The sequence below is a fragment of the Salvelinus fontinalis genome, chromosome 18 (genome assembly GCF_029448725.1).
Source record: "Salvelinus fontinalis isolate EN_2023a chromosome 18, ASM2944872v1, whole genome shotgun sequence".
Taxonomy (NCBI): domain Eukaryota; kingdom Metazoa; phylum Chordata; class Actinopteri; order Salmoniformes; family Salmonidae; genus Salvelinus; species Salvelinus fontinalis.
Genome location: NC_074682.1, coordinates 48245978 through 48259956, shown reverse-complemented (window position 1 = coordinate 48259956; position 13979 = coordinate 48245978). Strand labels below are relative to the sequence as shown.

General features: G+C 46.1%; 2 protein-coding genes across 2 annotated transcripts in view; one reads left to right on the top strand and one right to left on the bottom strand.

Moving 5' to 3' along the window:
* LOC129815680 (stathmin-3-like) overlaps positions 1-584 on the bottom strand; it is a 30340-nt gene extending 29756 nt beyond the window's left edge. Inside the window, exon 1 of the mRNA XM_055869683.1 lies at positions 428-584. Coding sequence (XP_055725658.1) covers positions 428-446 — 19 coding nt within the window. The 5' untranslated portion in view covers positions 447-584. The remainder of the gene's footprint in view (positions 1-427) is intronic.
* Positions 585-5333: 4749 nt separating this feature from the next.
* Positions 5334-8084, top strand: LOC129816048 (uncharacterized protein FLJ40521-like). The gene is made up of 3 exons (XM_055870229.1): positions 5334-6666; positions 7723-7825; positions 8057-8084. Exons 1-3 carry the CDS (start codon positions 5334-5336, stop codon positions 8082-8084), a joined length of 1464 nt encoding a protein of 487 aa, XP_055726204.1.
* The last annotated feature ends 5895 nt before the right edge of the window (positions 8085-13979 follow it).

Sequence of the window (13979 nt, the reverse complement as noted above, 5' to 3'; positions counted from 1 at the left end):
TGGTATGACTGGAGGCAAATCCCTGAGATCTCTAATCACAAATAGAAACCATCTGATCCCCTGAAATAATCCACACATGGTCATTTTTGAGAGACATACTCAGTTTCAACATACGACCTTTAGAAGCACTCAAATGAAACAAATGCGAAACCTAGATCTCATCCATTGATGAATGGTGGAATTTGATGTGGCCAGGCATTAGATCAAACAAAAAACGATCTGAAGATCTATTTTACATGTAAAAAAAAAAAAAGACATTTAAAATGAAGAATCTATTTGAGTAATATATATCAAAATACACCCCACCCATCAGCGCATCTCCAATAACATCTAGATAGTCCATCTAAAACCATACAACAGAAGGATTTCATCTGATAAATACATATCCCCCCATTTTATAAACGATAGGTTGTAACAGATGCCTTACCTGATACAGTGCTGGACATGGTTGCTGGAGATGGAGGTGAGAGCAGGATGTTGCCTGATGGAGGAGAAGAGAGAATGTGAGCGAGGAGGAGGAGAAGGAGAGAGAGAGGGCTGAGTGTATATATCTGCCCACGAGTGGCGCAGTGCACAAGCCTTTCTGCGTGGCTGCGTTAACATAGTGCAGCCGGCTCAGCACTAGGGGCTGCTGCACCCTGCCGGGTGGTGGTGGTGGGGGGGGGGGGGGGGGGGGGGGGGTTAGGGGGGGGCACATACCATACCCTGTTCAAAGGCACATACAGTAAATATTTTGTCTTGCCCATTCCCCCACTGAATAGCACACATACACAATCCACGTCTCCTCCCCTTCATCTACAGTGATTTAAGTGGGTTTAATCAAGTGACATCAATAGGGGATCATAGCTTTCACCTGGATTCACCTGGCCATGGAAAGAGCAGTTCTTAATGTTGTGTATACTCAGTGTATAAGGATGGATACATTTAATCATGCAATAAGTGCCACTTGAATTGGTCATTTTGTGTTTATTCACCAAGATGATCACCGCTATACCAGTGGTGTAAAGTACTTAAGTTAAGATAATTTAAAGTACAACTTAAGTAGTTGTTTTTGGTATGTGTACTTTACTATTTATATTTTTGACTACTTTTACTTTTGCTTCACTATATTCATAAAGAAAATTATGTACTTTTTACTCCGTACATTTTCCCTGACACACAAAAGTGCTCATTACATTTTGAATGCTTAGCAGGACAGAAAATGGTCAAATTCTCAAACTTATCAAGAGAACATCCCTGGTCATCCCTACTCTCTCTGATCTGGCAGACTCACTAAACACAAATGCTTCATTTGTAAATTATGTCTGAGGGTTGGATTGTGAACTTGGCAATCCGTAAATTTAAAAAACAAGACAATTGTGCCATCTGGTTTGCTTTAATATAAGGAATTTAAAATTATTCATACTTTTACTTTTACTTTTGATACTTAAGTATATTTTAGCAACTACATTTACTTTTGATACCTAAGTATATTTAAAAACAAATACTTTTAGACTTCTACTGAAGTATTATTTACTTTGGTGACTTTCACTTTTACTTGAGTCATTTTCTATGGTATCTTTACTTTTACTCAAGTATGAGAATTCAGTACTTTTTCCAACACTGACTATACATGTCAGCTACTACAGTGACTGAAATGACTGCAACAATTAACAAATCAAATCAAATTGTATTTGTCACATGCGCCGAATACAACAGGTTACTTACCTTACTATAACAACACAAGGCGAGACTCAGATGCAGACACAGGAGGCAGATGGTTCGAGTCTGATATTTATTGAACATCGAGGATCAGGTAAGAGACAGGTCGAGGACAGGCAAGCATTCATAACCAGGCCAGAGTCCAAACGGTACAGGGCGGCAGGCAGCTCGAGGTCAGGGGCAGGCAGAATGGTCAGGCAGCCGGGCTCAGTGTCAGGGCAGGCAAAAGGTCAGAACCGGAAGGACTAGAAAAGAGAGACTAGGAAAAACAGGAGCTAGGAAAAACGTTGGTTGACTTGGCAAGACAAGACGAACTGTCAAGAAGCAGTGCGGCTAGGTTGGGTTGTGTTTCGGAGGACGCATGGTTCTCGACCTTCGCCTCTCCCGAGTCCGTACGGGAGTTGCAGCGATGAGACAAGACTGAAACTACTACCAATTGGATACCACGAAATTGGGGAGAAAAAGGGGGTAATAAAAATAAAATAAAATGTAAAAAAAATATATATATATACACTGAGGGTAATAGGGAAGATGGGTGACACCTGGAGGGGGGAGGAGACAATCACGAGGACAGGTGTGACACTTACAGTGAAATGGTTACTTACAAGCCCTTAACCAATGCAGTTTTAAGAAAAATACCTAAAAGAATAAGAAATAAAACTAACAAATAATTAAAGTGCAGCAGTAAAATAACAAGAGCGAGGCTATATACAGGGGGTACCGGTACAGAGTAAATGTGCGGGGGCACCGGTTAGTCGAGGTAATATGTACATGTAGGTAGAGTTATTAAAGTGACTATTCATAGATAATAACATAGAGCAGCAGCGTGAAAGAGGATGGGCAATGCAAATAGTCTGGGTAGCCATTTGATTAGATGTTCAGGAGTGTCATGGCTTAGGGGAAGAAGCTGTTAAGAAGCCTCTTGGACCTAGATGTGCTCCAATACCGCTTGCGTGCTGTCTGAAACAAAAAAGCATGACTTGTTGGCGCAAGAGCATTTGTATGATTGATGCCAGCAAGCATTTTGCCTCCCTGGATAAAAATCTATCCAAATTAGCCAATCAGGAGAGGCCAGTTTGGATTTGGCTTCACACCAATCAAATCACATTATAAGCAAAACATCATCACTGTCAGGAAAACGTGTCGGACACTCGTCGGATGTGGCAGGGCTTGCAAACTATTACAGACTACAAAGGGAAGCACAGCCGCGAGCTGCCCAGTGACGCAAGCCTACCAGACGATTTAAATTACTTCTATGCTCGCTTCGAGGCAAGCAACACTGAAGCATGCATGAGAGCATCAGCTGTTCCAGAAGACTATGTGATCACGCTCTCCGTAGCTGACTTACTCCGTAAGTAAGACCTTTAAACAGGTCAACATTCACAAGGCCGCAGGGCCAGACGGATTACCAGGATGTGTACTCGAGCATGCGTTGACCAACTGGAAAGTGTCTTCAATGACATTTTCAACCTGTCCCTGACTGAGTCTGTAATACCAACATGTTTCAAGCAGACCACCATAGTCCCTGTGCCCAAGAACACTAAGGTAACCTGCCTAAATGACTACTGACCCACAGCACTCACGTCTGTAGCCATGAAGTGCTTTGAAAGGCTGGTCATGGCTCACATCAACACCATTATGACAGAAACCCTAGATCCACTCCAATTTGCATACCACCCCGACAGATCCACAGATGATGCAATCTCTATTGCACTCCACACTGCGTTTTCCCCACCTGGACAAAAGGAACATCTATGTGAGAATGCTATTCATTGACTACAACTCAGCATTCCACACCATAGTGTCCTCAAAGCTTATAACTAAGTAAAGACCCTGGGACTCCCCAGATGGTAAGGGTAGGTAACAACAAATCCGCCACGCTGATCCTCAACATGGGGGCCCCTCAGGGGTGCGTGCTCAGTCCCCTCCTGTACTCCCTGTACACTCAGGACTGCATGGCCGTGCACGACTCCAACACCATCATTAAGTTTGCCGACGACACAACAGTGGTAGGCCTGATCACCGACAACGATGAGACAGCCTATAGGGAGGAGGTCAGAGACCAGGCCATGTGGTGCCAGGATAACAACCTCTCCCTCAACGTGATCAAGACAAAGGAGATGATTGTGGACTACAGGAAAAGGAGGACTGAGCACTCCCCCATTCTCATTAACGGTGCTGTAGTGGAGCAGGTTGAGAGCTTCAAGTTCCTTGGTGTCCACATCACTAACAAACTAACATGGTCCAAACACACCAAGACAGTTGTGAAGAGGGCACGACAAAGCCTATTCCCCCTCAGGAGACTGAAAAGATTTGGTATGAGACCTCATCCTCAAAAAGTTATACAGCTGCACCATCGAGAGCATCCTGACTTGTTGCATCACCGCCTGGTATGGCAACTGCTCGGCCTACGACCGCAAGGCAATACATAGGGTACTGCGTACGGCCCAGTATATCACTGGAACCAAGCTTCCTGCCATCCAGGACCTCTATACCAGGCAGTGTCAGAGGAAGGCCCTAAAAATGGTCAAAGACAGCCACCCTAGTCATAGACTGTTCTCTCTGCTACCGCACTGCAAGCGGTACTGGAGCGCCAAGTCTAGGTCCAAGAGGCATCTTAACAGCTTCTACCCCCAAGCCATGAGACTCCTGAACAGCTAATCAAATGACTACCCAGACTATTTGCATTGCCCCCCCCCCTTTACTTGGCTGCTATTCTCTGTTTGTTATCTATGCATAGTCACTTTACCTCTACCTACAGTACATGTACATATTACCGAAATTACATCGACTAACCTGTACCCCTGCACATTGACTGTACCGGTACCCCCTGTATATAGCCTCGCTACTGTTACTTTACTGCGCTATTTATTTATTTATTTATTTTATTTTTTATTAACACTTATTTTTCTTAAAATTGCATTGTTGGTTAAGGGCTTTTCACTGTAAGGTCTAAAACTGTTGTATTTGGCACATGTGCAATTTGATTTGATTAGATTTGACATTTACAAATTGCAAGTGTAGAGGGCAGAAGTACTGCCTCAAGCAGTTATTTAACCATGTTATGGTGTGCTATTGGTTTACCAGTCGTGGTTTACCAACCACGATGTTGCCACAGGGTTCCAAAAATGCTACAGACACCAAAAGCGTACTGAGAGTCAGCATACACTGTGAGGGATTTTCCCTTTCCCAACACACATGCGCTTGTAAGAGCAAAAAGCTCTGCTGCCTGTGCAGAGAAGTGGGAGGGCAGTCTAGCTGCCTCCTCAATACTGTGGGGTGTACATACAGCATAAGATGCAACTGGATCACCTGAAGAAGAACGTTAAGCACAACCATCCCCGAAATAGATTGAATCACTGCTAGGAATTGGCACATCTTGGAGATCAGGGTGTGGTTTACACAAGAGGTCAACTACCTCACTCCAGTCATGTGCATCACCGTCAGACTGTGTGGGGAGTAAGGTTGCAGGGTTTAAGACAGTGCAGCGTTTCAGAGTAACTTGGGGCATTGTCAATAACACGTTCTTCCAATGTAACAGCCTTGCGGGGGTGAGTTGTTCTGTCCTTGCCTGTGAGATAAGGAAGAAGACAGAATGAAGCACATGAACAGTCAATGGCCGCATAGCTACAATGTCAGCACAGGCCAACACTGCCTCCGTTGCTGCCGCCACAGAGCGGAGGCAAGGGAGCAGTGCACCACCCCACAGAGCGGAGGCAAGGGAGAAGTGCACCACCCCACAGAGCGGAGGCAAGGGAGCAGTGCACCACCCCACAGAGCGGAGGCAAGGGAGCAGTGCACCACCCCACAGAGCGGAGGCAAGGGAGCAGTGCACCACCCCACAGAGCGGAGGCAAGGGAGCAGTGCACCACCCCACAGAGCGGAGGCAAGGGAGGAGTGCACCACCCCACAGAGCGGAGGCAAGGGAGGAGTGCACCACCCCACAGAGCGGAGGCAAGGGAGCAGTGCACCACCCCACAGAGCGGAGGCAAGGGAGCAGTGCACCACCCCACAGAGCGGAGGCAAGGGAGCAGTGCACCACCCCACAGAGCGGAGGCAAGGGAGCAGTGCACCACCCCACAGAGCAGAGGCAAGGGAGCAGTGCACCACCCCACAGAGCGGAGGCAAGGGAGCAGTGCACCACCCCACAGAGCGGAGGCAATGGAGCAGTGCACCACCCCACAGAGCGGAGGCAAGGGAGCAGTGCACCACCCCACAGAGCGGAAGCAAGGGAGCAGTGCACCACCCCACAGAGCGGAGGCAAGGGAGCAGTGCACCACTCCACAGAGCGGAGGCAAGGGAGCAGTGCACCACTCCACAGAGCGGAGGCAAGGGAGCAGTGCACCACCCCACAGAGCGGAGGCAAGGGAGCAGTGCACCACTCCACAGAGCGGAGGCAAGGGAGCAGTGCACCACCCCACAGAGCGGAGGCAAGGGAGCAGTGCACCACCCCACAGAGCGGAAGCAAGGGAGCAGTGCACCACCCCACAGAGCGGAGGCAAGGGAGCAGTGCACCACCCCACAGAGCAGAGGCAAGGGAGCAGTGCACCACCCCACAGAGCGGAGGCAAGGGAGCAGTGCACCACCCCACAGAGCGGAGGCAATGGAGCAGTGCACCACCCCACAGAGCGGAGGCAAGGGAGCAGTGCACCACCCCACAGAGCGGAAGCAAGGGAGCAGTGCACCACCCCACAGAGCGGAGGCAAGGGAGCAGTGCACCACTCCACAGAGCGGAGGCAAGGGAGCAGTGCACCACTCCACAGAGCGGAGGCAAGGGAGCAGTGCACCACCCCACAGAGCGGAGGCAAGGGAGCAGTGCACCACTCCACAGAGCGGAGGCAAGGGAGCAGTGCACCACCCCACAGAGCGGAGGCAAGGGAGCAGTGCACCACCCCACAGAGCGGAGGCAAGGGAGCAGTGCACCACCCCACAGAGCGGAGGCAAGGGAGCAGTGCACGCGCAACAGTATGGAGACGATTCCAGTAGAAACCAACAGGTCTCATCTTACCACAGTTTGTGTCAGTACTGATTAAATAAACCCATTATTTTCTGAAACGAACAAAAGGAAAGGTTTGGAGTGATCAGATAACTCCAAACAAGGCGACAACGAGAGTGCCCGTTTAAGCCAAATTAGCGCTTTTTCACCATCTTTAGTGCACTCAAACTGATCCCCCATGGCCAAGGGTTTCAAATGAATGAGATCAGAGAGAAGTTGAACTATTTCAAAGTAATCAATTAACCACACTCTACAATAGCCTGTCATTCCCAGCAGTGACAACATCTGTTATTTTGTACTTGGTTTAGGAACACTGTCCGTAGCCAAACTCCTGCCCCCTGGTGTAATCACATGGCATAAATACTTTAATTTTTTTTTTCAGGTCTTGTGGCCATTATCAGCTAGGAGTTTTAGCAGTGCAACAGTATCAATTTCACATGATGATTCTTTGTCAGGAGTGCAAAGAAGGAGGTTGTCAATGAGCTGAACAAGAGTGCTCCCTTTAGGGGGCACAAATGACAGCAAGTTGGGGTTCATTGTGGGGGGGCTTGCAACGTAACCTTGGGGCAGAACCGCCCACTGATAGCGCTGTCTTTGAAAAGAAAACGCAAACTAGTACTGAGAATCTGGGTGCACAGGAATGCTAAAAAATGTATTAGCCAAATCAACAACTGTTAACCAATTTGAATCTGGCGGGACAGAAGAAAGGATAGTGGCTGGATTTGACACAACTGGGGCCCTAGCATACACTGCATCGTTAACAGCTCTAAGATCTTGTACTATTCTCCATTCACCAAATGCTTTTCTAACAGGTCAAATTGGCGTGTTGCAAAGTGATGACGTACAGGATGACAACAGCCCTCCTGCTCAGAATTGAGGTCAGGATTTTGCCAATGCCTGCCTCTGCCTACTTATGCAAGGGGTATTACGCTTTGTGGGGTCAATATGTGCCTTTAGGAGAGACGGTCACAGGCGTTGCTCCTCTCATCTTCCCTATGTCATATTCATCCTTTGCCCATAAACAGTCCGAAACCTGAGACAACAGTGTGCTGTCAGGGGCGGGCTGGTTAGGTTCAAGGGGAACAGGAACTTCAGCGGCGTTCGCGTCATGACCCGCCACTGGATGTGGTATTGAAGGGAAACAGTGCGGCAGAGGGTGGTGTGAAAACAGGAGGGGGAGGGGTTGTAAATCTGGATAAAGTTCACAAGTCATTTCGGTGACTAGTCGCTCGGGAGGCTTAGGGTCTTGGCGGGGGCGGTCCTGAGGTGTCGGAATTCTACTCTGGAACTCAGTGTGTATGGTGTCTCACAGCCCTTTGTCTCCCACCACTGTGTGACTGTTGTCTTTTTGTTTCACAGCCTTATTGTCTATCACGTGGGCGTGTGAGCGAATGGGTTATTGAGCAACAACGCAAATACCACAATATGGCTTTTTTACTGGCTTGCCTTCCCCAGTGATTTTACCCAGGCACCACTACTACATAGATGATTGAAGACATCACAAGGGTCTTAATACGGTACGCGAGATGAGATATTCATTTGACAGACATAAATTATGAATGGGAATTCAAATAGGTTGTGCCTTCAATTCAATACAACTGTACCAAACCAGTCATGGATTTTATGGTGGCATTGTCAGAGCATACAATCTTATACTGTACACCAGGGGTGTCAAACTCAAATACCCAGTGGGCCAAAATGTAAAACCTGAACAAAGTCGCGGGCCAACATTGAACAAATGAACCTTTTAATATGGACCCAAACAAGTTTTGCTTTAACATTGAATATGGAACAAGCATCGCTTATTACCATACAATATATAATTTAATAGTGGAGACATGCAAAATCGAATTTCAAATGAAAAAACACATCAATGGCATTCATTTATTAAATAAATAAAATTTAAATAAAAATCGTATGCCTCTTTTCTATTTGCAGCCTTCTGATTTAAATACCAAAATAAACTTTTTCCACTGGCTAATAATTTTACAAAGAAAATGATAATAAATCAATCAACCATTCAAGCCCATGCCTTGTAGCAAGAAAAAGTGCACAAAGAAAACGTTAATTATTGCACACTGATCTAATCTGATGTGCCCAAGCCAGATACCTGGCATCTCTTCTTGGATGCTAGTTCATCAATGTCTGGGCTCTGAGCTGAAGAAATCCTCAGTATCGAGCGAAGGTGTTCATCAGTCAGACGTCTCCTGTGAGTTGTTTTGGTCATCTTCATCGAGGAGAAAAGTTGCTGGCATAGATAAGTGCTGCCGAACATGGAGAGCATCTGAGCAGCTTGGGTGCGGAGCTGAGGCATTGTGTCAGGGATGAACCGTGGAAACTGTGCGGCGCCCACAGCATCATACTTTGACTTCAGCGTGTCGTTGCACTGGAGTTCAATCAGCTCCATTTGGATGTTGGTTGGTGCATTTTCCACATCAACTGCGAATGGATTACTAAGCAGTTCAAACCTACATTTCTGGACATCGAAGTCGGCAAATCGCCGGCTAAACTCAGCGGCGAGAACACTGAGTTTTTCAGCAAACTGTGCGCATGGGAACACGGCGGTAGAGATTCATCATGCACTTTTTCACGAACTCCCCCTCATTAATGGGCCGGGATGATTTTGCGATCTCTGCTGCCACTATATAACTAGCCTTTACAGCAGCCTCACTTTGTGATGTGGCTTTTTTGAACATATTCTGTTGTGAAAACAAACTTCTTTTCATCTCCTCTACTTTCTGGCTCCTTTGAGTCATGTCCAGGTCCTTGTATTTGTCATGGTGTTTCGTTTCATAGTGTCGTCTAATGTTGTACTCCTTACTTACAGCCACGTTGACTCCACAAACAAGACAAACAGCTTTGTCTTTTACATATGTAAACAGATATTCTGCCTCCCACTTGTCCAGAAAGCTACTGTTTTCTGCCTTTCTTTTCGCCATTTTTGGGAAGGGATAGCGCGCTGACAGTGGTAGCGTCTATGTTGCTATGACTACTGTCACAGAGGAGAGGGCGTTTCTGGGTCCTGTCCTGATTGGCGCGCGAAAACAACAGCAGAGCATTATGGGATTCGTAGTATTAGCGGTGAATGCGCTGTATAATACCGGCGGGCCAGCTCTAGTAGTAATTTGGTATTGTCTCGCGGGCCAAATATAATTACCCCGCGGGCCAGAGTTTGACACCCATGCTGTACACAATGACATTAATATATTCAACTCAAACCTACTCATACAACTCAAGCTGTGTCTACCAGGGGGCGAAAATCTGAGATCAACCTTGGAGGGGACAATTACATTAAATTTTCTCAAGAGCAATTCCTGAGGGGGACACCAAAAGTAGTGCTGTAACACATAGCATACGTTGTTAAATGTATATTGAGGAACCATAATTCCTACAACTGGATACTTGATAGGTACAGTAGTTAACTGAAGGGTTTTCCCAACTTGTTCAAATGTTTAAATCATTATAATTCTACTACTAATAATAGTTATAGCAGTGCTCCTTACCAGTCCAGTATGTATGCAGGTATTCGTACTTACAACCAGCAATATCAAGAAAGGTCAGTAGGTGACAATGGTACTGTACACTGTATGGGTGTAGTTTTCATAAATACAATGAACATGGTGTGATCACATCTAAAAGAATCTCCATTGAGAACCATCACAAAGTTGGTCTCCGTATTGAATTGACCTTTTAATTTGACTTTTTCTGATACATTTATATAGTCATTAAATATGTCCACCTGGCCTGAGTCTACAATATCTTTGCAAGAACAAAAAGCTTAAAATAAGTAGTTCTAAAAGCAAAATAACTACTTCAATGAAAAACCCAAATAAATCAAACAAAATATCCTTCAGTGTCTCAACTCAGCCAGTGTCTCAACTCAGCCAGTGTCTCAACTCAGCCAGTGTCTCAACTCAGCCAGTGTCTCAACTCAGCCAGTGTCTCAACTCAGCCAGTGTCTCAACTCAGTCAGTGTCTCAACTCAGTCAGTGTCTCAACTCAGTCAGAGTGTAGTAGTTCTGTTCTGTTCAGTTTGGACTTCAGTTTATTGCTAACCTTATCACAGGGACGTCGAAGCACTACAGCTGCATGCTGATCTTGGAATAAACTGACGATAGCAAAGATTCCATCTTTGACGACGCCACATAAATGGAATAGGTACTAGCTAGCTTGATAGTTAATGTTTGCTTTAGTTTGCGCGCTAGCTCTGCAAATTCCCCTAGTGTGTGAACCCTGCCAACATAAAAATAAATAAATAACATTGCTATGGACCTGCTATGGATTGACTGGATTAACCTCGCGTCAGTTACGTACATGTCCCTTTCGGACAGTAGATACGAACTCTCTATTACCTTGCCAGCTAAAGAACTGGCAGTGGATCAAACCATTGTGAGGCAAAGAGCGGGGGGGGGTCGCAATCTTTTGAAATTTAAATGCGCTATTAAGTGTCTATAATCAGCACAAGTGCTTTCATTGCGTATTATTAATATTATTGAAATTACATAGTTATGTTTACAGTGATATATTGGGGGGGACAAATCATATTTTTCCCAAGATGGGGGGGTCGTGTCCCCCCCGTCCCCCCTGGGATTTCCGCCTATGGTGTCTACACTTGACACTCACATGCGACTTCTGCTATCAGAATACAAAGACCGCATTGAAAAGACAGGTCTAGACGCACAAAATTACATTGTGGCTGGATTGTGCTCAGATTTGGCTGACCACTTCAGAAAGTGATCAGGGATGCATTGTGTGCAGATTCATCCTCAGCAGCATACCACCCTGCATACCACTGCTGGCTTGCTTCTGAAGCTAAGCAGGGTTGGTCCTGGTCAGTCCCTGGATGGGAGACCAGATGCTGCTGGAAGTGGTGTTGGAGGGCCAGTAGGAGGCACTCTTTCCTCTGGTCTAAAAAATATCCCAATGCCCCAGGGCAGTGATTGGGGACATTGCCCTGTGTAGGGTGCCATCTTTCGGATGGGACGTTAAACGGGTGTCCTGACTCTCTGAGGTCATTAAAGATCCCATGCCACTAATCGTAAGAGTAGGGGTGTTAACCCCGGTTTCCTGGCTAAATTCCCAATCTGACCCTCAAACCATCATGGTCCCCTAATAATCCCCAGTTTACAATTGGCTCATTCATCCCCCTCCTCTCCCCTGTAACTATTCCCCAGGTCGTTGCTGCAAATGAGAACGTGTTCTCAGTCAACTTACCTGGTAAAATAACGGTAAATAAAATAAAATAAATCTGGAAGCAACCAGGCTAGCGAAAGCTCATACAGTTGGAAAGCTGGTCTCAGAGCATTTAATATTATTCTGTATGTAAATCTGGAGACACTCCATTTAGTATGATACACTCTTAGAAAAAAAGGTGCTATCTAGAACCTAAATGTTTGTCCGCCGCTGTTGTTGTACCTGGGGGAGAGCCCGGTCGGCACTCATCAAGACCACCTCCTGGTATCGGCGACAAGCGGATCGCCATTGGACGCCGGCTCCCTGGTATCGTCTCAAGTAGAAGGAATGGCTATCCACCCGGGATCTGCCCCTCCGGGTGGAATCACGCAAACTCTCCCCCCGGATTATCGGCCCGTTCCCCATCTCCAAGATCATTAGCCCCTCTGCTGTTCGTCTTCCGTTTCCCCGTATCCTTCGTATACATCCCACTTTTCATGTGTCCAGAGTCAAACCCATGTCTCACAGCCCTTTGTCTCCCATTTCCAGCTCCTGCTTTTTCCAGTTTCTCTTTTCTCGCCCTCCTGGTTTTGACCCTTGCCTGTCCTGACTCCGAGCCCGCCTGCCTGACCACTCTGCCTGCCCCTGAGCCTGAGCCTGCCTGCTGACCTGTACCTTTGCCCCCCTCTGGATTACCGACCTCTGCCTTACCCTGACCCTGCCTGCCGCCCGGTACCGTTGCTCCACCACTGTTTACGGACCCCTGCCTGCCTTGACCTGTCTATTGCCCCTGCTGGTATATTAAACTATTGTTTATTCGATGTGTTTTGCATCTGGGTCTTCATACCTGATAAATACAACTAATGTGACTTGTTAAGCCCATTTTACTCCTGAACTTAGTTAGGCCTGCCATAACAAAGTGGTTGAATTCTTATTGACTCAAGACATTTAATATTGACATTTTTTATTCATTTGTAAAATTCTCGAAAAACATAATTCCACTTTGCCTCCCCGGCGCTGCGGTCTAAGGCACTGCATCACCAGAGGGTTCGTTCAATATATATTGATAAGTGTTGCTTTCCACTTTCCGGAGGACCGAGTTTTGAAATCAGTGAAATTACAGTATGATAGCTAAGGAGATGGAGAGAAAAAACACCTGTCTCCAGATTATATCTTCAAACTAAGGCCAACCATGGAATCCGTGACAGGGAGAAGCATCCAGCTCGCTACATTTTCAGATATTACACGTTTCTAATTTTGACAGAATATCGTTTTCATTTCAAGTTAAAGTGTACTGTTAGCTAGCTAGCTAACGTTAGATGGCTGGCTTGCTCGCTAGCTAACGTTACGTATATTATCTTATTATTCACATCTCAGAGCCATTTGCTCTGCTAGTTATAGCCTAATGTCAGTTAGCTAACATTGAACCTGGATGGTTAGCGACCTACAGATACATGCGGGGTAGTAAGGTCATGAGTTGGGATTATGGTTAATTGTTTAGCTAGCTAGCTAGCTAGCTAGCTACATGTCTTAACAAAGACTCCAATATGCAAGTAAACATTTCAATAGAACGTCACTGCGACAACTGTTGATAGACTTAGCTGGTAAATTCGCTCTGGCTATCTACTCTGATTTCAGAGTACTCTCACTGGTTTTGCCAGAGCGCAGAAAAACTGACGAAATTATGAACGCTCACGAATATGGCCAGTGTCAGTAAACGTAAATTGTTGCTAGCAGCACAGTTGCAGTCACCAACGCTCTGGATAACATAAAAACATCCTAACCAGCTCTGCTAGGGCGAGTAAAGTGGTCAGTGAGCTGTTCTCACATTTGTGTCTGGAAATAGCTAGCAAGCTAGCCAACTTAAGCCAGTTAGCTTGGGTGCTTGAATGTTTTGGTACCTACTGGAGAGCTCTTCTTTGTCTACAACCATTCAGTATTGTTCACACCCTCTTAAGCTTTAGCCCCACCCATCTCTTTAAGGGTTGATCTGAGCATTCTGCCCTAACAAAATCAGTCAAGGCCGTTTTCTCAAAAGTGACGTTAACAAGTTTATCAGCTTCCAAAGCAGAATTACTTCCCCATTGTTCCTCAAATGCAGTGTACGATA